Genomic DNA, 27952 nt, shown 5'->3' on the forward strand with positions numbered 1-27952 from the left:
ACGCCGACGCCGACGCCGACGCCGACGCCGACGCCGGAGTGACGACATAAGCTCTCACTCTTCTTCGAAGAGACGAGCTACAAAAAAAAAACAAAAAAAACACACATACGTGTATCACAGGTAAAATACAATACTTATACATGTATATGTATATCCGAAAGTATCTATAAATAAATACATGTACTATGGATAATCAACATTTCATAAATCTTAACAAATGTTAATTCTTTAATGATACAATTCATAAAAATGGATTCACAAAGGTATCAAAGATATAAGAATTAAAAATTAAAAATTAAAAAATTACTGAAAAGGATTTCATTTCTAATGGACAATTGGATTATACTACAACAGCATGCACACAGGTGTTTCCACTTGATCTCTCATAAATCTAACAAATAATAATACAATATATAAACAATGGATTCACAAAAGTGTAAATAATATATAAATTAAAAAAAAAAGAATTAATGAAAAGGATTTCAAGGATATAATACAAAATTATGTTAATATTGCTGATGTACGCATGAGTTCATGTTGGTTATATCGCAAGATTAAATAACACTGGGGCTTGTGTAAGTCTACATGTAATATAGCCTCTCATGGAATGTTATTTCTATGGAATGTGCTGTAAATATGTTTTTTTTCATGTACAATATTTTGATTACAAGAGAAATAAAACATTATAAAAAGAACTTTAAAATTATCTCGATAGATACGCGAACTGATCTATTTTATACCTATCCTTATTTTCCTGTCTTTTACATTTCACTTGTTGCGCTATGAATGTCTAGATTAAAAGAAAATCAACCTTATTTTCATGAATTTTTACACGATCCGAATCGTCACAGGAAAAATGTATTTTTACAAAATGCTCCTTATCTATTATGACTAGTAATCAATCTAGGAACGAGTAAAATTACTATTAATATGAACAGTGACATGAAATCAAGTTTGATAGTTATCATTTTAATATCTACACAGCAGATAATAGGATTGTCCGAATTATTCTATTCGCTTTTAATACATTGTCACAGGTGGATCATGTTAGGGGTGGATCATGTTAGGGACGGGTCTTGTTAGGGGTGGATCATGTTAGGGTGGATCATGATAGGGGTGGATCATGTTAGGGGTGGATCATGTAAAGGGCGGGTCTTGTTAGGGTGGATCATGTTAGGGGTGGATCATGTTAGGGGTGGATCATGTTAGGGGCGGATCATGTTAGGGTGGATCATGTTAGGGGTGGGGGCGGATCATGTTAGGGGTGGATCATGTTAGGGGTGGATCATGTAAAGGGCGGGTCTTGTTAGGGTGGATCATGTTAGGGGTGGATCATGTTAGGGGTGGATCATGTTAGGGGCGGATCATGATAGGGGTGGATCATGTTAGGGGTGGATCATGTTAGGGGTGGATCATGTTAGGGGCGGATCATGTTAGGGTGGATCATGTTAGGGGTGGATCATGTTAGGGGTGGATCATGTTAGGGGCGGATCATGTTAGGGTGGATCATGTTAGGGGTGGGGGCGGATCATGTTAGGGGTGGATCATGTTAGGGGTGGATCATGTTAGGGGCGGATCATGTTAGGGTGGATCATATTAGGGGTGGATCATATTAGGGGTGGATCATGTTAGGGGCGGATCATGTTAGGGGCGGACCATGTTAGGGGCGAATCATGTAAAGGGCGGGTCTTGTTAGGGTCGGATCCGTCCCTGGCAGTATATTACAGCGGATAAAGTCATTCGGACTATCAGTATCTTAGTCAAGGATTATTTGTTATTATAGAAATACATATCAAAATTGAAAAACAAATAAATAAACAAATAAATAATATGCTTCCTTTTATACCCCACACAACGAAATAGTTTATACTGCTTACTCTGCACCAAAAAAGTACTTCTCTGTATTCTTTTTAAAATGATATGTTTTGATATCCCCGCTATTTCTGTTTAACTCTCACAAATCCATGTGTCCCTTGTCGTCTCTGGCTACCTTCACTTGTACTTCCGGTGAGAGTACTTCCGGTTAGTATACGGCCCAGACCTAGATACCATGAAGAAACTGCTTGCTGACGCAATATTGCCGGCGTATCCCATGAACCCTCTCTTCGTCCATTTCCACGCAAAGCGGACGGCATGTCTCGCTCGCTTGGCTGTCTGCCGAGAAAAATAAGTTATGTCAACAAATTGATAGGGACCTAAAGTAACTAAATGTAGACATCGTCTGCAATTTATTCATTAAACTGGTATTATTTACCAAGAAATGATGTTTTGAAAATTAACATACAATAAATCTTAAACTTTTTTTCTGAAAAGTAATTTAAAAACAAGTGTTCTCAGTTTTCATGTAAATCGTTCGAACTGAGTGTTCAGTTAAGTGGTATATATTAGTTTTGGATGAATACGTACTAAATACATGTAAATGCAGTAATTACATTCTATGTTTATATTTTAAAGCCATAGGCTACATAACCTACAGTGTCTTGGTGCAAACCTCCAACTGCACGGTCCGTATATATAATGACCTGAAAATATACTAGCGGCCTTTACCTACAGAGATGATTTTATCTATTTTAATATGCATCAGTACAATATAAGTGTATTATACATGTACACATATGGATCTTTGTGCCAAGCACCTGCATGTTTCTTAACCAATTACCAAATTATCATGTGTCGTGATGGAAGTCATTGTTTAACCACTTATCCTGTGTCGTGACGGAAGTCATTGTTTAGTTCTCCTGTGTCGTGACGGAGAAGTAATTGTTTAGTTCTCCTGTGTCGTGACGGCGAAGTCATTGTTTAACCAGTTCTCCTGTGTCGTGACGGAAGTCATTGTTTAGTTCTCCTGTGTCGTGACGGAGAAGTCATTGTTTAGTTCTCCTGTGTCGTGACGGAGAAGTCATTGTTTAACCAGTTATCCTGTGTCGTGACGGAGAAGTCATTGTTTAACCAGTTCTCCTGTGTCGTGACGGAGAAGTCATTGTTTAGTTCTCCTGTGTCGTGACGGAGAAGTCATTGTTTAACCAGTTCTCCTGTGTCGTGACGGAGAAGTCATTGTTTAACCAGTTCTCCTGTGTCGTGACGGAGAAGTAATTGTTTAACCAGTTCTCCTGTGTCGTGACGGAGAAGTCATTGTTTAGTTCTCCTGGGTCGTGACGGAAGTCATTGTTTAGTTCTCCTGTGTCGTGACGGAGAAGTCATTGTTTAGTTCTCCTGTGTCGTGACGGAGAAGTCATTGTTTAATCAGTTCTCCAGTGTCGTGACGGAGAAGTCATTGTTTAACCAGTTCTCCTGTGCCATGACGGAGAAGTCATTGTTTAGTTCTCCTGTGTCGTGACGGAAAAGTCATTGTTTAGTTCTCCTGTGTCGTGACGGAGAAGTCATTGTTTAACCAGTTCTCCAGTGTCGTGACGGAGAAGTCATTGTTTAGTTCTCCTGTGTCGTGACGGAGAAGTCATTGTTTAGTTCTCCGGTGTCGTGACGGAAGTCATTGTTTAGTTCTCCTGTGTCGTGACGGAGAAGTCATTGTTTAGTTCTCCTGTGTCGTGACGGAGAAGTCATTGTTTAGTTCTCCTGTGTCGTGACGGAGAAGTCATTGTTTAACCAGTTCTCCTGTGTCGTGACGGAGAAGTCATTGTTTAGTTCTCCTGTGTCGTGACGGATAAGTAATTGTTTAACCAGTTCTCCAGTGTCGTGACGGAGAAGTCATTGTTTAGTTCTCCTGTGTCGTGACGGATAAGTAATTGTTTAACCAGTTCTCCAGTGTCGTGACGGCGAAGTCATTGTTTAGTTCTCCTGTGTTGTGACGGAGAAGTCATTGTTTAGTTCTCCTGTGTCGTGACGGAGAAGTCATTGTTTAACCAGTTCTCCTGTGTCGTGACGGAGAAGTCATTGTTTAGTTCTCCTGTGTCGTGACGGATAAGTAATTGTTTAACCAGTTCTCCAGTGTCGTGACGGAGAAGTCATTGTTTAGTTCTCCTGTGTCGTGACGGATAAGTAATTGTTTAACCAGTTCTCCAGTGTCGTGACGGAGAAGTCATTGTTTAGTTCTCCTGTGTCGTGACGGAGAAGTCATTGTTTAATCAGTTCTCCTGTGTCGTGACGGATAAGTAATTGTTTAACCAGTTCTCCGGTGTCGTGACGGAGAAGTCATTGTTTAGTTATCCGGTGTCGTGACGGAAGTCATTGTTTAGTTCTCCAGTGTCGTGACGGAGAAGTCATTGTTTAGTTCTCCGGTGTCGTGACGGAAGTCATTGTTTAGTTCTCCTGTGTCGTGACGGAGAAATCATTGTTTAGTTCTCCTGTGTCGTGACGGAGAAGTCATTGTTTAGTTCTCCTGTGTCGTGACGGACCGGAGAAGTCATTGTTTAGTTCTCCTGTGTCGTAACGGAAGTCATTGTTTAACCAGTTCTCCGGTGTCGTGACGGAGAAGTCATTGTTTAGTTCTCCTGTGTCGTGACGGAGAAGTCATTGTTTAGTTCTCCGGTGTCGTGACGGAAGTTATTGTTTAGTTCTCCTGTGTCGTGACGGCGAAGTCATTGTTTAACCAGTTCTCCTGTGTCGTGACGGAGAAGTCATTGTTTAGTTCTCCTGTGTCGTGACGGAGAAGTCATTGTTTAATCAGTTATCCTGTGTCGTGACGGCGAAGTCATTGTTTAACCAGTTCTCCTGTGTCGTGACGGAGAAGTCATTGTTTAGTTCTCCGGTGTCGTGACGGAGAAGTCATTGATTAACCAGTTCCCGGTGTCGTGGCGAATAAGTCAGTTATTTCATACATCAACGATAAGAAAACAAACGGCATCCTCAATTACAATGTATCAGGCGAACATGCATCATACAATTAATTAAATCATTTTAAAGATGATATCAGCAACAGCAACCGTGAAGTACGAAAAACGGTGAAACACATTCATTCCAAAGTAAAAGAATTGTAAAACATAAAGCAATTAGTTTCAGAAGAACAACATTTAATAGAACGAGAGAAACTGTACAAAGAAACACGAAACAATAGCGATTACAGTCAGTAAAATACAACAGCAAGGAAGGGAGTCATTTTACATCCTTATATAACAAAACCAGTTTACCCGACAAAGTACAACTACACACGCTCTGGTGAGATAACATGGAATAAATCTGAAAGGTATTCTTGGAATATTAGGTTTATATTACATATAAATCTCTAGAGTTACATTACATTATGTAATATGTTCCTGATGAATTAGAAAAGTATCATTATAATTTCCCGAAAGTTCATATTTAAATTGAACCATGCCCTGTCTCTTGTTTAAACCATTACCGGTTATACTTTACATTTGTTAACCTTTTCAATCCATGCCCTGTCTCTTGTTTAAACCATTACCGGTTAGACTTTACATTTGTTAACCTTTTCAATCCCTTTAACCGTGTAATCTGGCTAACCTGACGAACCTCTGTAAATTAACTTCTAATTTCTCCTTTAACACTGTCACCTTCATCACCCCTTTAACTTCAATAAAAGCTGAAATCTCTCTTACCAATATAACTTTGCAATCCCTGTTTAACCCCGATAACCTCTATAATCTCGAGCTTCTGGACCCCTTCAACCTGCCAGCCACGCCAAATCCTGTAAAATCAGTGATCTTCCACAACCACTTAATCTCACCAACCACTGTAATCTATAACTTGTCTCTTTAACTTACGTAACTCTGGCTGTAACTTCCTTAACATCTGTAACCTCCATAACTCTAACCAACCTAAAACCTTTAACCTTTAACCTCTATATAATTTTCTCTAATTCCTGTATCTTAAGTTAATCTATATAATTTTCTCTAATTCCTGTATCTTAAGTTAATCTATATAATTTTCTCTAATTCCTGTATCTCAAGTTAATCTATATAATTTTCTCTAAACTAATGTACATCGTTCGGTTGCCACAACGTATTGCTAAAACCATCTGTATATCTAACACCAGACGCCGGTAATGATGGGTTTCTGGGCCCGACCTCTTCTCTTTCTTCCATCTCGCTCACAAATCCAATTTAACTAAGAGGATTCGTTTTATTTTAAGCGATTATAAAACAGGAGGGAACGTTAAACCGAATTAATCATCTTTGTTGCTAAAGCGGTTACATGTGTCGAGCAACGAAAGTGCAGATCTAATCACTTTGATTGGCATAGCTTTCTTTTTAATTCCTTCTCTTTAACAGGAAACCATAAAATATGTCTGCGCGCGCCAATGTGAAACACATGTACTGTATATTTAGAAATATATATTGAGCTTCAAAGTAAAAAGGCCTTCAATTCTTGCCAGCGTCGAGAGATGAGGAACCCAGGAACGATGTAATTTCCGCTACCACAGTGTGGCAATGATGGACGACTGTGTTCCAAATTAATTTGTAGCACACAACAAAGATATCACGCTGTTCAAGTGACTAGGTTTCGGTTTTGTTGATTATTAAAAAAGTTACACCTTTTTAATTTTAAAATTCATTAATAAATAAGTAGAAAATCTAATTTTGTTTTCAGCAACGACGAGCTAATTCCATTGTTTACAGTACACGTCTGTACAAGCCGAACAGACTTATATATATTAAACCATGATGCTGACAACAAAGCGATCGATTTTGAATTGAGTACACAAAAGTTGATTATCTTACCAAGTCAATAACACATTTCAATTCGTGCTCGTTTTAAAATTCGTTTGATGAAAACTGGATTTTTGAGAAATGTCTTGAAAATATATTAAATGGCAATTGGAATGCTTCTTGCAATCTTTTTTTTAAATACAAGTTTGTGAATATACAAAATTATCATGTTCACGGAATATATTGAATTCCCTCATCGAGAGCAAAATCGGCATACAAAAAGTAACAAAGAGAGAACGCCATTTAACAGGAACCGAGGGGATTCGAAACAGGGTCACAAGACGATATGGACCACACAAATATAAAAACGAGCGGGTACCCCATGTTTCAGAAAGTCAAGCTTTTCTACCAGTCACATGCTTAAAATTAACCCCGAGAAGTCATCAACTAATCAGGATATAACTGACAAATATACAGCCATAGGTGTGACATTGAAGATATTGTAACTGACAAATAGTCAGCCATAGGTGTGACATTGAAGATATAACTGACAAATATACAGTCATAGGTGTGACATTGAAGATATAACTGACAAATATTCAGCCATAGGTGTGACATTGAAGATATAACTGACAAATATAGTCACAGGTGTGACATTGAAGATATAACTGACAAATATACAGTCATAAGTGTGACATTGAAGATATTGTAACTGACAAATATTCAGCCATAGGTGTGACATTGAAGATATAACTGACAAATATACAGCCATAGGTGTGACATTGATGATATAACTGACAAATATCCAGCCATATGTGTGACATTGAAGATATAACTGACAAATATATAGTCATAGGTGTGACATTGAAGATATAACAGACAAATATACAGCCATAGGTGTGACATTGATGATATAACTGACAAATATCCAGCCATATGTGTGACATTGAATATATAACTGACAAATATATAGTCATAGGTATGACATTGAAGCGCTGTAAGGAATATTACAGTCCCTCTCAACTGTCTGAAAATACATTATGAAAATAAATAAAAAAATCTTTTGTGTTTAAATTGACAAACACAATATATGTCCCAAGAACATAAAACATACTTATCTAAAATATCAATATGTATGTAAATTTAATAATGTTTTTTTCATATCTAATTTGGAACGAGGAAATTTCATTTCCGTTTTATAAAGGATTAAATATGAATATCTCCGTTAAATTTCCTGTTACACTGTTTCGCGCGTGTCCCTCCCTACACAGGGCTATAGTTCGCGTGTCCCTCCCTACACAGGGCTATAGTTCGCGTGTCCCTCCCTACACAGGGCTATAGTTCACGTGTCCCTCCCTACACAGGGATATAGTTCGAGTTGCAATACAAGTGTACCGCCCAGATTCACAATACTGATGCTTATCTATTTTAACAAGATGCCGGATTCGTTGTAGTCTACCAACACAACTTCGTTGTTTACATCTCACAAGATTCTCAACAGTTTAGGTTTTAGAAATTACATGCAAAGTGCACTATAGCAGATTAGTGATGCTGACACGTTGTAGTGTTGATCAACGGTTTACCCCGACACTGAGTAATATATAATGCATGCGTCATGTCGTCCTCTTTGAGAGCTTTGCATGCAGGACATGAATCACACACACCCTTACTTGCACGAGCTCTCAGCTAGGGTAAGGCGAGACGACAGTAATGTCGCAGGCCGTATGACTCAATTTAAATCGATTCTTTAAGAAACAAGATTTTTCAGGTCGCTTACATGTAAAAATTTAAATCGCACGTGCAATCATTGGAAAACAATCATTCTGGATGTACCGCCAATTTCGGTGTTTACATCCATCGTACATATATCAGTCTGTACGGTATCTTTTGATACTCTCATCAAATGTTATGAACACATATACACATGGACATGTAGTACAGACGATCCTACAGTTGTAATACTAATATTTCTGGTGTTTTATCGGGCGTTTTAAAAAGAACAAAATATATAAAGCACACAATGAATGATGAAACATCGATTATTGTTTGACAAACCCGACCATACAGACATACACGACCATACAGGGATAAATGTCAACACACATAAAACACCCATTTTATGATTCCAGTTTCCAAACATTTGTAGACTAATAACCGCGTTCTTGGCGAGATCTCGCGTGACACAAAATTGCAAGGTAATCCTCGTGCTTAAAATAGTTTCCTACGAGACTTTAATAATGTGATTCACATTAATAACAAATATGGCCGCGAAATGCTCGAAGGATTAGAGAATGAGTAAATTGGTCTTTTGATGTATGTCATTATTTATGGCTGTATGGTCAGATATGTCGAAATTTTATCAATGTTTCGATATATGTGTTGTCATCCATATACGACGGTGTTAAATAGTTAAATACAATTTGTACATCCGCCGAAGTATCAATGACGTCACGATAAATGCGGTCATCAATGATCATCTTGATAACATTCTGACACCATGAATGTTGTGTCCATTTCTGTAACATTAAACTAAGCAACGCTCGGTCTATGATGCGATATAGAATATAGATATAGAATCGAATTGCTGATCTGGGTAGCAAATACGTCAAACCAAAAAGAAAGTTCAAGGACAAATATACACAAAAATGACGGAAACACGTGTATTGTGGATGGTACAAAGGACAGAAGTGAACTGCTCCTTGATATACGAATAGACAATAGAATATACCAAACAATGCATGCAAAACTTATACCGCTGTTTCGTCTTTCGTGGACGCAACGTATGTTGTAATTATTCAAAATTAACATTTTAAAATAAATTTACAGTTTTTGTTGAACTAAAGATGTGATCATTGTTTTCCTGGAAAGTCGATTATTTTAATTGTGGTTTTAATGAAACTCACAACAGCGTTTATTTATTTACTCTCGAGTGACCTACATGATATCACATAGTTTAAGAGTGATGATGTTGTTCGCCGTTGGGGTAATGGTCACGCCCTTTTTTACTTATCCTTGATCACGATCACACCTCATTATACCTTCACGCAGGCAAATTACAGCCCATAAATATGCTAGGTTAAACCCATCCGGAACGACCTAATATCGAACAGCATTCACATCGCCCTGGCATTCTAAAGCCGTCATGTCATGATCAATAGATCAACGACAGAAATATTTGGTGTTGTAGCACAAGAGGCCGATTGGGCCTGTATCGCTCTTTGATTTACTCGAGGTGACAATAAAATCTAAAGGCATCTTGAAGTATTAGAATGCAAATCGTGAGTGCAATAAAAGGAAACATAGTTCAGGTGAATTGATACATTAACAAGAGATCCCAGAGGGATCTTGGCGCACACCATTGAACGATCTTTATAGGTTCCATGTCAGATTGATCTTTTCTCTATTTTTCCCTTCCTTTTACTAATCTGTGTAAATTGAGAAACATCCCTCTAGTACTTTTCAAACAAGGGGAAGCTATATATGAAATTTGAGAAAGATCCCTTCAGTACTTTCTGAGAAATAGCGATAACAAACTCCAATTGTCAAAATCAAAGATGGCTGCCTGTCGGCCATGTTGTTTTCCGATTGGTCTCAAAATGCAATATGCATAACTAAGCACCAAGGGGAACCTACATATGAAATTTGAGAAATTTCCCTTCAGTACTTTCTGAGAAATAGCGATAACAAACTCCAATTGTCAAAATCAAAGATGGCTGCCTGTCGGCCATGTTGTTTTTCGATTGGTCTCAAAATGCAATATGCATAACTTAGCACCAAGGGGAACCTACAAATGAAATTTGAGAAAGATCCCTTCAGTACTTTCTGAGAAATAGCGATAACAAACTTCAATTGTCAAAATCCAAGATGGCTGCCTGTCGGCCATGTTGTTTTCCAATTGGTCTCAAAATGCATTATGCATAACTAGGCACCAAGGGGGACCTACATATGAAATTTAAGAAAGATCCCTTCAGTACTTTCTGAGAAATAGCGATAACAAACTTCAATTGTCAAAATCCAAGATGGCTACCTGTCGGCCATGTTGTTTTCTGATTGGTCTCAAAATGCAATATTCAAAACTAGGCACCAATGGGAACCTACAAATGAAATTTGAGAAAGATCCCTTCAGTACTTTCTGAGAAATAGCGATAACAAACTTCAATTGTCAAAATCCAAGATGGCTGCCTGTCGGCCATGTTGTTTTCTGATTGGTCTCAAAATGCAATATGCATAACAAGGCACCAAGGGGAACCTACATATGAAATTTGAGAAAGATCCCTTCAGTTCTTTCTGAGGATTAGCGATAACAAGAATTGTTTACGGACGGACGGACCACGGACCACGGACGCAGGGCGATTTGAATAGCCCACCATCTGATGATGGTGGGCTAAAAATAGTTAATAGGGATTTTGGAACAATATCCAATCTGACAGTATCTGTTTACGTCCATAACAGCATTATTTGTACATGAGTCAGTCCAAAATGAATATTATAGGTGCTACATTGCCTCGGCCAGTAAAGGACGTGTGACAACGCCTGATTATCACATGACGTGTGACAACGCCTGATTATCACGTGACGTGTGACAACGCCTGATTATCACATGACGTGTGACAACGCCTGATTATCACGTGACGTGTGACAACGCCTGATTATCACATGACGTGTGACAACGCCTGATTATCACGTGACGTGTGACAACGCCTGATTATCACGTGACGTGTGACAACGCCTGATTATCACATGATGTGTGACAACGCCTGATTATAACCTCATATGGGGACCAGGTTAGACTTCTGTCCTGCCTCAAGTTACACAATATCTAAAAATCGGCATGCACTAATATTGAAAACATTCAATTCAGATTCATGCAAAAGCAACATGCATACAAATACAATAAATATCTGGCAAGAGTGAAAAGATACTTAGACGTACAATAACCAACACAACACGATACCAACCAGTACTTTCTAAAAACAAGCAATACAAAATTGCTGGTCATAGTTACCTTTCCTTTCGTCCACACCAGGGGGCGTTCTAGTCGACGAGATGTTTACTTACCCCATATGGTTATTGGTAATGTTATTAAAAACAAAACTTCCATTAGATTTAGAATTGTAATATATATACTGCTTAGTATTCTAACAGCGATGTCCATATACATATATACATATATATATATATTGGTATGTAGGATGTTTGTATACATGTGTAGTATGATGGTCTCGTGATGAAACGATGGCTCCATTCAGTCTTCAGTCGTTGGCCAGTAGATTGTATGGCATAGTGTACTCTTACATTTAATAAGCTCATCAGATCTACATCCACACCTTTCTTAAACATTATACCCGAAAAGAATAAGTTACCCTTTTCCAGCTTTCTTTAAACATATTTCTTTATTCCCAATCTATATACTTATTTCCCAATCTATATATATCCCCCAATCTATATCTTATCCCCAATCAATACTTACATGTACATTCAACCAATAATTATTCCCAATCTATACTTATTCCCAATTAATACTTATTCTCAATAATACTTATTCCTTATCAATACTTATTGCCAATCTAAACCTTTTCCTTTTCAATCCTTATTCCCAATCTATACTTAAATCTATATCTATTCTCAAATCAATACTTAATTTCAATCTTTACTTATTTCCAATTTATATTTACTCCCCAAACTATACTTATTCATAATCTATGATTAGACGATAAGTAGCATACGACGCAATGCGTCACCAACAAGCCTGTGTTGCGGTCCATTTAGAAGCTAGAAATATCATATTTAAGATTTCGCTTATTCAACAGTGACGTTTGTCATTGGTTTGTCAGGATTTAAACCGTTTCAATACGTGACCTTCCTCTCGAGGAAAGTCAATAAATTGCAATCAGTCATATACAGAATTGTTTCCCCTGGGAAATTGAACGAGACTGGATACAGACATTTTAGTTCTTTAAGTTCGCGATTGGTCGTCATTCGGGTCTATATCCCACTGCAGTCAACTTAATATAGTCTCGACATATGTGTGAATTCCTGTTGCTATCACGTAACAAAGGGCTCACGTGAAGTCTCAACACATTATATACCCCTGTTGTGTTCACGTAACAAAGGGCTCACGTGAAGTCTCAACACATTATATACCGCTGTTGTGTTCACGTAACAAAGGGCTCACGTGAAGTCTCAACACATTATATACCCCTGTTGTGTTCACGTAACAAAGGGCTCACGTGAAGTTTCAACACATTATATACACCTGTTGTGTTCACGTAACAAAGGGCTCACGTGAAGTCTCAACACATTATATACCCCTGTTGTGTTCACGTAACAAAGGGCTCACGTGAAGTCTCAACACATTATATACCCCTGTTGTGTTCACGTAACAAAGGGCTCACGTGAAGTCTCAACACATTATACACTCCTGTTGTGTTCACGTAACAAAGGGCTCACGTGAAGTCTCAACACATTATGTCGCTGTGATCGTACTATCAGTCATCAGAGACTGATCCAAGTCCGTTTCCTGTTATGGACCAAGCAGTTTTATCAATTGTAGAAACCTAAAGTCCTATTTAACAAAACAGCGCAACGGTTATAACTCCTGTGTTACGATCGGTACATGTAATGTCATTATTACTGGAAACGTGTCTACTGTCCACTCCGTTGTTCCGAAGCAAACTGCGTTACGACATTGTATTGTCTGTAAATTGTTTCTATTTACTACAAACCCACTTTGAATCTGTCTGGCCACTGTTAATATCAACTAGGTCTTCGTCTACAGAGCCCCAGACACGCTTGTCGATTTAGCCAGGTTTTAGTGAATAACATTACATAGTTTGAAATAATCATTTTCAAACGACACAAACCAAAAAGCAGACTTTATTCCAAACGGAACCGGAAGTAAAAGTTTCTAGATTTGAACCCAATCCAATGCACCTTTGTATCAATAATGACTCTCGTTGGTATATATACTCCACTATCGCCTTACATGATATGGCAATCGCAACATCTCGGCCATTTGCGACCAAGCTCGCTCAAGCCTTCACGGAGTTTGCCGACATGTAGCGATGATGCGTCACAATAAGGATTGCAATACGTGCCACCATCAGACTGTACAACAGAACTTGTGAGAGGCCGTATTGATCCCGAGTTTTGTTATCAGAACCTGTTACTAGAATTCTATCAATGGGATGACAAAACTGAACGCTTTCCTCATTTTTTTCTCAGAAAAAAAGGTCCTAGTGATAATCTCTCGTTCTAAACTTTCGTGTGATATCAATGTCTCACATCGCTATTTTAAAATATATAGACGCAGTTATATTTCGGATCTCTCGTTAAAACCGATCAAATTATAATTGTCTGCAAATCTATCAACGCGGGATAATACATACTAATTTTATTTTCAGATTTAAGAAATTCAAATTGAAAAAAATAGATATAAACGAAAATAAACAACCTAAACCTTCCCAATCTACAATGAAAAACCATGACGAGGATAATGTGAACCAATAGATGTACGCGTCACCGAAGACTACCAGTGGCGTTTTGAAGCGTTTAGTGGCCTGGTATGTACGCGTCACCGAAGACTACCAGTGGCGTTTGGAAGCGTTTAGTGGCCCTGGTATGTACGCGTCACCGAAGACTACCAGTGGCGTTTTGAAGCGTTTAGTGGCCCTGGTATGCACGCGTCACCGGAAGACTACCAGTGGCGTTTTGAAGCGTTTAGTGGCCCTGGTATGTACGCGTCACCGGAAGACTACCAGTGGCGTTTTGAAGCGTTTAGTGGCCCTGGTATGTACGCGTCACCGGAAGACTACCAGTGGCGTTTTGAAGCGTTTAGTGGCCTGGTATGCACGCGTCACCGGAAGACTACCAGTGACGTTTTGAAGCGTTTATTGGCCCTGGTATGTACGCGTCACCGAAGACTACCAGTGGCGTTTTGAAGGGTTTAGTGGCCCTGGTCGATCTGGTGATGTTAATGAATGTTGCGAGACTTGTTTGTCGCCACTAAGTTCCGGTAAATCTTAACCGCGTACGCCTGACACCATTTGGACATGGTTTTTAACTACAACATTCCTTCGAGCAATTATGATTCGACATATTTTAAGCCTCAGAGAAAGAAAGGTCGGAGCGAAATTAAACACTAGCGGAGCCGTTTCGCGTGTTACACGGAAGTCATATTATTTTGTATCGATTAGTCCCCAGCAAGCCAATGTCGCTTAATGAGATCATTGAATATAGTAATATCTACATATATTTGCATAAGCAATCTTGTATTTATTGACTTTAGGCCACTGTCTGTGCGACATGTTGTTAACAGTGGGTATTTCCTACGTAATCCAGTAACAAGTAGATAACACTACCGTACACGTGTATCAATAACAATCTTCCTAAAACGGAAATCGTCGGATACTTTCCGTCAAACAAGAGAGTATTTTTCGTTTACGGAGAGTCCCGACAGTTCCCGATTGGGTCTTCGTGACAGAAACTCGACATGCATTGTAGAATTGCAGGTCTCATGTGACAGTATACGTCACAGATTCACAATCAAGTACAGCACACTTATACTCATTCCGAATTTCAGACGAGAATAAAAAAGGTTGGCGTTCTGCCCGAATCCTACGTCTAGTGTATCGGCTTTTTAATACTGATTTATATATCTAGTGATTAAGATAAACATACGTGACGTGTCTATCTATATATGTATGTTAGGACGGCGGACTCCCCCAGACGGAGACTTTAACCCCACAACGACACCACCTACGAACGAACAGCGCGCGTGCTGGCTGTCAAATTTACCAATCAATACCACCATTTGGTACCGTATTAGATAGTTCGGCTGTCAGTGGCGTCATGGTTGTGATGATAGAACTGAAGTACCGATATCTGCTATTTCTGCTATCGGCAGAATGTGTCTCGAGGTTTTTTTTACGGATTTAGTGAACTCTTTCACATCACAGAGGTCGACTGCCCATTGTTTGATAAATAACGGGTCTGCAAGAGTCGGGACCTGATGTATATACTGTACATAGACTGCCTACTGGTTTATATACATGTATAGACCGACTACCTAGTGATATCGAGTATTAAATGTTAATGAAGAAGAGAAAAAAACATGTCTGAGTCCTAAAGGTTGACGCGCGTGAAGCTTAAGCTAGGCTAGAAAACTTGAGTGTGAACCCTTGGGGGACATGTATGAATATAGTTATAAAAACACTTTGTAACGAATACAAATCTACTCCCTTACAAATATATTCTTGTTAAAACGTCAAATTGATATCTGGTTTATCACTTAACTATACTTCACCTTAGTATTCTATACTGATTGAATAATTCAGAGCTGCCGACGTTTAGTTTCCTAAAACATACCAGATTTGTGAATTTTTGCTCGAACACAACAATGGAAATCGGCCTGTCTATTGTTGTGCCCATTAATCGTTTTCCGCCATTACTTCGTAACTTGTTCCTTTGACCAGTTGACTCGGCCATATCGTGATTTATGGAAGGTTTGACTCGACCATATCGTGATTTATGGAAGGTTTGACTCGGTCATATCGTGATTTATGGAAGGTTTGACTCGGCCATATCGTGATTTATGGAAGGTTTGACTCGGCCATATCGTGATTTATGGAAGGTTTGACTCGGTCATATCGTGATTTATGGAAGGTTTGACTCGGCCATATCGTGATTTATGGAAGGTTTGACTCGGTCATATCGTGATTTATGGAATGACTCCGTGTCTCGTTCCTTTGACCAGTTGACTAGGCCATATCGTGATTTATGGAAGGTTTGACTCGGTCATATCGTGATTTATGGAATGACTCCGTGTCTCGTTCCTTTGACCAGTTGACTCGGCCATATCGTGATTGATAGTATGACTTCGTATCTCATTCTTTTGACGGTCTGACACTGTAGTTCGTTCGTTTGACGGTCTGACACTGTAGTTCGTTCGTTTGACGGTCTGACACTGTAGTTCGTTCGTTTGACGGTCTGACTCCGTACATTGTTCGTTTGACGGTCTGACTCCGTACATTGTTCGTTCGTTTGACGGTCTGACTCCGTACATTGTTCGTTCGTTTGACGTTCTGACTCCGGACATTATTCGTTCGTTTGACGGACTGACTCCGTACATTGTTCGTTCGTTTGACGGTCTGACTCCGGATATTGTTCGTTCGTTTGACGGACTGACTCTGTACATTGTTCGTTCGTTTGACGGTCTGACTCCGGACATTGTTCGTTCGTTTGACGTTCTGACTCCGGACATTGTTCGTTCGTTTGACGGTCTGACTCCGGATACTGTTCGTTCGTTTGACGGTCAGACGCCATTGTGTTTTAGCTTGACACCTTCTATCTGTCTTCTGACTGTCTTACGCAGTGTAGCCGCGGACACGCTGACTCAGCCTCTAATTTAATCGTAAGACGATTTCCAGAAATGCTAACAACTTTATAAATACAGCTACAGCAGACGACAAGACTATCCACATTTCAAAATCTTATATAGCCCTAACGTATATTCCTGGTATATCTATATGCGGACATATTTAACAGGGCAACAGCGACCGTCAACCGGTTTATGGATCATAAATGACGTCACCTTTCGATCCACGTGCGTTCCGAAATTAGCCGGTAGTGTTGTAAAACAGAGGTAAACAGACAAATTAACCTATCGGTTCTACATAAACTAAATCCATAAAACTTACATTAATGGAATTAACGCACGCGACTTGTATGTGATGCCGCATCTGTCTATGACAGCTAAGCCGCCCTACAACAGGATTACCACCTCGCGGGACTGTAACTTGGCAACTCGACGTCCTAGTGCTAGAGATGTAGAAGGCAAGACAGCATATAGGGAATGTACCGATGCAGATTCTTTACATTTATCAGCGACCATGACGTCATTTTAAATGCAGCGATTACCAGACGGAACATGACGCAGTCGCGGTGACGTCATGTTTTCAATCTCTACCCAGGGCTGTCGTTCCTTACTGTGAGTGTAAGGAACACAAGGGACGACAAGTCTGGGTAGAGGTTGGTCATTTACTATGCAGAGATGACGTGACTAGACTGGATTGCCTGTTGTAGTTTTCTACTCTCCGCTAGGCTTCGACGTCGAAGACAAAACGTCCGTTCAGGGCTATAGCTATCGATCCTGCCATTTAGATTGGCTAATACTTTCATAGGCCATGAGGATATTCCTTTTCAAAATGGCGCCTGGGAATTTTCGCGGCAAAACACAAATTTATATTTGTTACAATCGCTTTTCTCTAGTGTAGCATGAAATGGTGAATAGTCGAAATAATCATTGGTGTGTCCACGGAAAACAATTATACATACCGTCGGTTGCGTAGTGGCTGTTCAAATCAAATATGGTTGTTTCAAGCAGACAAGCCGTTGAATTTGAAATAAAACGCTTTTGACCTAGACCTACATGCATTCCTATACCTTAACCACGCCGAATGCCTCTATGACGAAACCATTCCGTCTCTTCATCTCACACACGTAACCTTGCAAACAAAGGAGAAATCGAGTCTTCAATCAAACCAAAGTTAACGATTCGTTGATCGAATTGACCAATTGGTCAGGATCCTGACCAAGATGGCGGCCCTGACCTTAAGTAGTAGTCATGAACGCAGCCAGTACCGGTCGACTGATTTAACGCGATAGAATTTACAAATGTACATGGAATGATGGAGTGACGACGGCGAGATACTATACATGTAAGCGGTCACAGACATTTATATGACGGTACCGACTGATACAACCTATCCAGACTAGATGTAATTGACGTTACACCGTATGTCTCCGATGTATTAAAAGTCGAGAGTAGGACCCTATAGGTTACCTTACTAGCCGAGTCTACTGGTAGGATGCTTGTCCTGTGAACGAAGTCCACATGTATTTTTTGCCAATACTCATTCCTAATACAAACACTGGGTCGAGAAAGAGGTTACCGTCTAAACAGTCAAATATCCGATGGACACTAATGAAAGAATGGAGAAAGTTTCCTCAATCCCGGGATAATTGGTCAGAGATGTACTCGATCGCACTGTCGTACGGTACATTTTATATTGTACAACATAGATTGGACTGTATCGCATTATTGACAGTTTAGGATGATACTCCTCCAGTACATGCCATGATGATGTAAGGTATACAAGTCGGGATCAAATGATTAGTGATAATTGTCACGATAAATTCTTCTTGAAACAGTGCCTATTCCACAGGAAATGAACACAATGACGTCATATTCCATACACTATATATCTCGTTAAAGGTTATGGTTTCAGAATGCACGGACGCAACGGCATGGCAAAGATGTTTGTGCTAATATTCTCATTGATTCTTGTTTTTATGATTAAACAAGAGGCCCAATAGGTCTGTATCGTTCACCTGCTTCTAATGCAACGTTGACGTTGATCAAGTTCATTTATGTAGATACAAAGCTGATTACCACTTTGTTCAAGTATAAGAGAAGGCCAGGTTAATTCGCTTAAGTAAATTTTGTAGTCCTTCATGTCAGCTTACTAGAGACCCAATATCAGGTCTCTGGGCCTATTGGTTACTGAGTTCAAATAATTTAGCCTATTTGACCAATATGACCTACAATGTAGGTCAAGGTCAGTCATTTGAACAAAAGTAGTAGTCCTTCGCCTCAGTCTCCTTTAGATGCAGTGGCAGGTCTTTGAGTCTCTTGGTTATTGAGAAGTCGTCTGAAGCATATTTGATCTCTGTGACAACGATGTAGGTCAAGGTAATTCATTTTAACAAACTTGGTAGCCCTTCATCCCACATGCTACCGACCCAAAAGCAGGTTTTTCGGCCCCTTGGTTATTGAGAAGAAGTTGTTTAAATTAAATTGTCGAGGCCACTCATAGGTGCTGTCTATGAAGGATTGAAATACAGGAGAAAAGCAATTATTATATAAATATAAAATGGCATGTCATAAGAAGACATTTGTATTGTTTTTAAAGTGCATTCCTGAATGTTTTACTGATAATTATCCTATGTCATTTTAAGGAATTTTATTTACTTTAAAAAGGCTGTAGTTGCGTTAAAGTTGTGCTGATCATGAACAGTGAAAAAATACGTTTTTAAACCTCACTTGAATTGGCATACTATGATTAAGTTTAATTCTTTGATCGATTAATCCGTGATGTCCGTCATGTTTCTTGATAAACCACATTGCCATTCCCTATATATAAGATTCCTCTGAATTATACTCTCCCAGTTTTCGTTAGAAGATACTCGTCTCGGAAATTTAATTTGTTCCCGATGAATTGACCAACCTTATCTGTTCCGGTGACTTGTTGAATTGCACGCGTACGTTCATGTTTTATATTTTGTACAAGCATTTCACTATCGACTGATTTAAAACATACAACCTCTTTATTGATATCGGAATCTCTGTTGCGGAAACAAGCTAATGTTAGGTTTCGCCTCATAATCACTTCAACCAACTCAACAAGCACGGCCATTTTTGCGTGGCCTATTTCTCGGAATTGACGAACCAATCGGAAGTATTCAACTTTCATTTTAGTATCGAATGTAATCGAAGATTTTACTTATCGATTTCCAATTGGAAAATTCGATATTAAAACAGTATTCGACGACCGAGGGCCATTTTTATCAAACCAAGAGCTCGAAGTGACTTTCCAATGTCGCATCAACTAGAGTGTATATACCTCCCCTCATACAAACCAGGGACCAAGCGTAATAATTTGCACAGAAAATAGTTCGAAATAATCAGGGATAAAACAGGTCATTGTGTACGATTTAAGCTATAATTTATTCAAATTCAACAAATGTCTTCAAACATAGTTTTTTTCAGTAATTTATTTAAATTCAACAAATGTCCTCAAACATATACAGTTGTGTGATCGCACAACGTTCCAAAAACATCGTGCGCACATCGTGCAGACATCGTGCACACAAATGTGCGATGTGCGATACAAACCGCACAACTGTGCGATGTAAACCGCACAGCTAACGATAGGTTTATAAATATTACGAAATAACTAGTTATACGAAAACATATATACGAAAAAAATAAAAATTATGATACAAGATGGTCGCTATTATATATACGTGCTGCATAACAATTGTTTTCATTCATGGAACATGTATGACCTGTTAATTTTTGCCATTTAAGTACCGTCATTTTGTTTCGCAAGTATTCGTGATGTTTTCGACGGCCTGGTGATACATCTACGTGTACATGTACCAGAATGGTAGACGGACTCCACTACGATTATTTATCTTACTTGATACATAAATTACATATAATATGAATTTTTAAACAAAAAAAATGTTTCTATTCAAAATAAGTTGTTTTATCTGTTGTTTAGTTCTACATGTATTAGATAGACTGTATAATATCGCCGAATACACATTTCTTCGACTTTCCTAGGCCTAGAGGTGTCCTCGACGACGTCCGAGCAAATTATATAAAGTTATTTAAAATAATTTAGATAACTTATTTAATTATACATCGGTATTTAGTTTCATTCCTAATAATTATTGCATATATTTCAACAAAAATATGGTAATTAGCTGCCTCGAAAAATGTTAATCGTTGTATATCTTTTACAATCGTTCCACACGTTTAAATAATTAGATGATGCATTCCTCATTTTATATCTACCACGATACCTATCGCACATGTACCGTTCCAATCGCCCATCGTGCGCACATTTTCCTGCACGATCTGTATCGCACATATCGCACATCGTGCAGACTTCGTGCGCACATCGTGGAACGTTGTGCGATCATATAACTGTAAAGGCGTGAATCACATTACTTATTTCACAAACAAATACTTCCCGGAAGGAGACAAGATTGTCACGTATGTTGTTAGCGTTTTTTTGGGGAAAAATTATTTCCGGTCCCATCCTGAACTCATCGGGATATATCATTGAAATAAGCGACATTTTGATTCCCCCGAGAGTTCCGAAAGAATTTGTTTTAGCGAAATTTGGTGATGACCGCTTTAGGTTTGGTTTGGTTTGGTTTGTTTTTTTTAACGTCCTTTTAACAGACAGGGTCTTTTAAGGACGTGTGCCAGGTTTTGGGGGTAGAGAAAAGCCGAAGTACCCGGAGAAAAACCATCGGCCTACGGTCGGTACATGGCAACTGCCCCACGTAGGTTTCGAACTCGTAACCCAGAGGTGGAGGGCTAGTGATAAAGTGTCGGGACATCTTAACCACTCTGCCACCGCGGCCCCCAAACCGTTCTCCAGATTGTTTTACAGCACCTAAAAATAGGTAGACGCTGACCCCGCTCTTCGCCAGAAGCTCATAAAAATGTTTAATTCGTTCTAAAGTGACATGATGTTTAGCGATTGGTTATAAGAAGGTGAAATCGTAAGTGATTCTTTATATTTGTTGTCCTTGTTATCACGCCGCACATGCAACGATAATTAAAGACGCACACGAACAGGTGATTTGAAACATTGTATTGTTGTTTTTAAAAAAAAAAGTGCAATACATGGTAATAAAACAACATAAAAATATTACAAAATCTTAAATATTAATACATAGTGAAAAAAAAACTTCATATTCCTTACAAATTTTCTACCAAGATCCAGAAATCTAGGTACAATGAACAGCTGAAGGTAGGACACAGAAACTGCTATACAGGTCACAGAAACTGCTATACAGGTCACAGAAACTGCTATACAGGTCACAGAAACCGGCCACAATATGGACTGACACACAAATATACTCCAGCAACTCTCAGAGAAAATATAATGAACTGTGGTCAGTCCTTTAATATGTTAATGGCAGGGAAAGGACGTAGAAGATATAATATGACTTCTCTTGACAGTAAATACATACGAGAAATCGAGAATACTAAAAAATACTTCGTTAAATGCTAAATGTAACACAGAAGAGATATTTTAAAGACCATATATAGGATATACAGTTGGGTAAGATCAGTGCTACGATAATGTATAAGAGAAAAATAAACAATGTAAATGGCAGTTAGCAAAGTTAGAGGCGAGTTGGAGCGAGAAGATTGAGGTGAGGTGGGGACCCTCGACACTAGCGTGGATCATAGATAGGCCAATATCAAAGTAGACAGTAATTCAGACCATCAAATTAATGATACACGTATTTGTGACTGTTGAGATTCAACTCCCGAATGGTTTAGGTATATTTACATATATTGGTGATTATAGATCACCATGGTCAATATTTAAATCGACTTCCATGAAGTATCACAGTTGCCATTCCACAAAATGCTGACTGATGCATATAGAAACATACAATACGTAATACACACACACTCACAAAAACTCGGCAAATTGTCAAACAACACACTTATATACGAATTAAAGCTGCTCAGAACTCCTTCACATTGGAGGGATTTGAAAGTACAAAAATATCATACATGCGATTTCTCTCCTTCAGAAGCGAACTATTTTAGGAATCTATCCGGTTAGTAACCCAGTGACCTGTGCCATGTGGCTGATTCCGCCTGTGGTATTATTACACACACGGCCAGAGAGACCCGGCTGTACATCTACTGTGTCTACCTATTCCCCTCTAACATTCACATTGATAATTAATACTGTTAATCTTTCCCTGCACATGGTATATTACACGCGTGTAAACTGAACCTTTCTACATAAACCAGACCTCCAATATAGGATTCCAAGCCATGTATAGAATCAGTGTAAAGAGGAACACAGGGACCTGATAATCACAGGGACCCGATAAACACATGGACCCGATAATAACAGGGACCTGATAATCACAGGGACCCTATAATAACAGAGACCTGATAATTACAGGGACCCGATAATCACAGGGACCCGATAATCACAGGGACCCGATAACCACAGGGACCCGATAATTACAGGGACCCGATAATCACAGGGACCCGATAACCACAGGGACCCAATAATCACAGGGACCCGATAACCACAGGGACCTAATAATTACAGGGACCCGATAATAACAGGGACCCGATAATCACAGGGACCCGATAACCACAGGGACCCGATAATTACAGGGACCCGATAATCACAGGGACCCGATAACCACAGGGACCCAATAATCACAGGGACCCGATAACCACAGGGACCTGATAATCACAGGGACCCGATAATAACAGGGACCCGATAATAACAGGGACCCGATAATCACAGGGATCCGATAATAACAGGGACCTGATAATCACAGGGATCTGATCATCACAGGGACCCGATAATCACAGGGACTCGATAACCACAGGGACCCAATAATCACAGGGACCCGATAATAACAGGGACCTGATAATCACAGGGACCTGATAATCACAGGGACCCGATAATAACAGGGACCTGATAATCACAGGGACCTGATAATAACAGGGCCCTGATAATAACAGGGACCCGATAATCACAGGGACCTGATAATCACAGGGACCTGATAATCACAGGGACCTGATAATAACAGGGACCTGATAAACACAAGGACCTGATAATCACAGGGACCCAATAATCACAGGGACCCGATAATAACAGGGGTATGATAAACACAGCGACCCGATAACCACAGGGACTCGATAATCGTAGGGACCCAAGAATGTATTGCAGTATTACTACTATTAGACGATGAGTGTTAAAAAAAAACATCGTAATTTTTTTAATTTATTCTATACGTGATGTTGATTTAATGCTGATTTACTGAAGTTTCAACTTATGCAATTGAACTCGTTGATGGTAATAGGACTACTGGCAGTCTAAAAGCAATAAGAGAATCAAATTTTAGCATTGATATATGAGCCCATAAAACGTAGAATACTTATTGTGGTCGATGTGTACAATTCAATGTCAATTTTTTATCATTACAGCAGGGAATATCATTTGCCCTGCTATGACGTCACATCCGGTGGACAAAATATAAAATTCATTTCCTGTCGATAACACTAATAAAAGCACACGTAAACAATTTGTCTGCATCAGAACACATTGCACTCTTTGGGCGGCCATGTTGGCAATAGTTCAGAACGTTCAAAGATATCGTCTTCAATTAAAAAAAATGCTGGCCAATCTGCTCTGAAGCTATTTTTGATGGGACTAAACGTGTGTGCTGATTCACTGTCTTCCTCCGTCTCGATATGCCAACTGTTTGACAGCAATGACTCCATTTAGTAGTTTTGATATATAATATATACAATTGTACAGTGTATATTACTTGGCAGCCTTTGCAGGGGTATCCGTTGGACTCATAATATAGGCAATGTTTTCTTTTACATACAGTTAATATAGCCTTAACCGCATGACCCCACTAAACAACCATTGTATAAAAGAGCAAAAATATCGTATTATTTGAATACCCTAGCAACCATGCCATGATTGAGAACACTTTTCAAAAGCACATTTATAGAACTACGCAAACGTATACAGTCCCTGAGATCTAATCTTAGTGTCGTAATACATAGTGGTGATCAGCATTCTACCAATGCGATGTTGCTGGGTGTAATGTAAAAATGCATGCCGTTCACTGAATACTTCAGTGTTGTATGTTAAGTCAGAACATGGCTAATACACTATGTAGCCTAATGTCTGGGGTGGTATATGACATCGAGTGAACTATACATGTTTGTTTATATATAATGGCGAAATAAATCACACGGATAAAAACTGGTATAATGATGTACTGTGTAACATCAATCTCTACTAAAGAGTTGTCGTTTCTTACGTAAATAGTGTCAGGTACACACCATAAAACATGTACCTAATATAACAGTGCTATTGTATACTAACCTATTGATCTGTCGTCAGAATGCATTCATAGCCTTATGAAATGCAATATCTGGGTGACAGACATACTGATATTACATATGACAATAAATTAAAGCTGACAACGTGAGCAATAAGTCACATTATAGGCGTCGGCATCGAATCTGGTTAGTAGAAAAATAAATTAGCCCCTACTCCTACTACATATCAGGTCATAGTAGCCTGGGTTCATATAAATACTAACCAGATGTATAGACGTCTGTGGTCATATTTAAACATGCAGAAGATCACATTTAAATATTCTATTTATCAAATTATATAATGAATAAAGTTTTTATTGGATTTTGTATTTACCGAAATAGCTTCCTGAAAACATAACCTGAACCTAAGGCTGCCACGTGTATATAAAGCGTTGACGTGACGTGTATCATTATACCAATACAGTACCAAAATGACGTTATGTTACTGTAATTAACGTTTCTAGTCCTGGGAACACAGACTATTAGCGTAGTTGGCGTTTGGACTGTCAGTGTTTTGGCGTTGCATGTCAGTTGGCTGTCCTGTATAAATGTACTGTACTACAAAGTAACACTTGATATCCTGTATATAAATGTACTGTACTACAAAGTAACACTTGATATCCTGAACACAAATCTTCCACCAGTTCCACTTTTGAATTCAGTGAAACGTTGTCAGAGACTTATCTATATATGGCACATCTAGGGACAATTGTCTCAAACCAAGAAATTATTAAACGCAACTACTTTATCCATTAAAAAAAAGGTACATTTGGGGTATTTCAAAATTCCAGCCTCACTTATTCTCATTTACTTCATCATTCATTATCTATGGATTAATCAAATACATTTAGATCTCAAAATGTAACAAATTTGGCATAAAAACCTCGAATTAAACAGCCTTTAAGCGAAATATGATTTAAAGTAAAAAACACTATTGAAAGAGAAAACTTCTGTAAACCAGACCTTTTTTTACATACAGGCCTCTTTAAACTTTTGAGCATTTATGTCATTGTATCATATATATACCAATTAGTGCATCAAGCTCTGATTATATAGTGTGCATCACCTGTCCGCGCGTCCGTACTGGACACCCGTGGACAGACAAGAAGCTCTACGTAAGAATCTTAGTAAATGTACCTTTCTTCTTTTCTTGGATTTCTTAGGTTTATCCTCCCAGTTTGGGGTAATGTCCTTTATGCTATGGAATACTTGATTATCGGAATCACGTGATCCTGAACGTGTCGAACGTCGTCTACTTCCGTTACTTTCCGACACTCGTCGGTCAAAATCGACCACATCTTCCGATTCCTCCTCCGAATCGTCTAGTTTCTGATAGCGTTTTTGGACCAAACTATGTACAAAGTCTGTGACATCATCCTTCAAAGACGATGGCGTTTTTACTCCGTTTTTTCGCGCCTCATAAAACTCGTGATGAGTTACGCCATCACCATCAGAAGCGTCACTTCCGTAACCATACAACGAATCGATAGACTCATCGTGAATGTTTGTGGAGCCGTAATCAGCCAGAAAAGGTTCACTTAGTCTTGGGTTATAAGGCCTCCTAGAATTTCTATTCCCGTTGTTGTCCGAACACTTTAATTCCACCCTGCGGAAACCGGCGTCTACCGTAGACATATCCGTTGTTTCGTCGGTTCGCCGTTTAGAACACGAGCTTGTTGACGTCCATGAAACTTTATTATTTTCTGCATCCCTTTGGTCAAGTTTGAGATGAACACTGTCCCTGTCATCATGAAGATGACCATTCAAATGTTTACTTGCATCTTCGTCAGTTTCGAATTTCGCGTATCGACGTTTACGCATTAGACCGGAAATAAAGTTTAGATTAATCCCCGAGGTTGATTCCCGGATTTTCTTCCACATTTTTGTGGGTCAGTCTATCTCTCAGGTGTCATGTCGAGGACGTCCAGGTTCGAGAAGTGGGTCGACATAGACGGTTCCAAAGTCCTACAATAGAACACAACCCTATTACTGCTTTCCTGGTCTAAATAACTGCATGCCCATTATATTATATATATTAGCAGAAACATATATAACATGTTTCCGATATTAGCTACGTATACATTTAAGGAAAATACGTATGCACAAGTTTATAGTGAAACCAGCATTGATCCGTAGTAAATTACTTCTATTAATATCAGAGACCTAAATATAGACCGTGTCCATCATTTCGTAATAAATAATTATAGCATACAGGTTCTATCAGATTTATGTGTTGGAATTTACCTACTATTCCGAGTACGACCGTATCTAACGATATAGTATCTGTAGTGTATATGATCCTCGATCCATCACTCTCTCCAATATTAAACAGTACATGCTAGTCTACATGCTGTGTTATCTATATCACTCCACCTGTACCTACCCCAGATTGGCTAGAATTGCATCCCTGGGCTGATCGACACTCTCTTCCTTACTATCCTTGGGACGTTCGGCCGTAGGACCATCAAAGTTTAGGTCAATATAAACGTGCAATCGTACAGTGCAGGCAGTGGTTATAATATTCGATCTGCCACCTGCGACTCCCCAGTCTTGTTTTGTTTACATACCGTATACGTACTTACGCATTAGAGAGGTCGACAATAACCCTGTAAGCTTTACGCTCTTACCTCCGGCGAAATGT

The 27952-nt window shown here is 39.0% G+C and overlaps 1 protein-coding gene across 2 annotated transcripts; it reads right to left on the reverse strand.

Annotated features, from left to right (window-relative positions):
• Nucleotides 1-87: 87 nt before the first annotated feature.
• On the reverse strand, nucleotides 88-27952 carry LOC117324392. 2 transcript variants are annotated; one of them, XM_033880236.1, is made up of 3 exons: nucleotides 27695-27952; nucleotides 26449-27276; nucleotides 88-2154 (listed from the first exon to the last, which is right to left on the reverse strand). In XM_033880236.1, the coding sequence occupies exons 2-3, from the start codon at nucleotides 27190-27192 to the stop codon at nucleotides 1993-1995; spliced, it is 906 nt and encodes a 301-aa protein (XP_033736127.1). In that variant the 5' UTR covers nucleotides 27193-27276; nucleotides 27695-27952; the 3' UTR covers nucleotides 88-1992. The 2 variants fall into 2 exon arrangements, 1 of the variants encoding a protein (XP_033736127.1); XR_004531973.1 differs by lacking the exon at nucleotides 88-2154 and adding an exon at nucleotides 22032-23887 and having other exon boundaries at nucleotides 24092-27276; nucleotides 27695-27950.

Source organism: Pecten maximus, chromosome 3, assembly GCF_902652985.1.
Source record: "Pecten maximus chromosome 3, xPecMax1.1, whole genome shotgun sequence".
In the NCBI taxonomy this organism is placed as follows: Eukaryota; Metazoa; Mollusca; class Bivalvia; order Pectinida; family Pectinidae; genus Pecten; species Pecten maximus.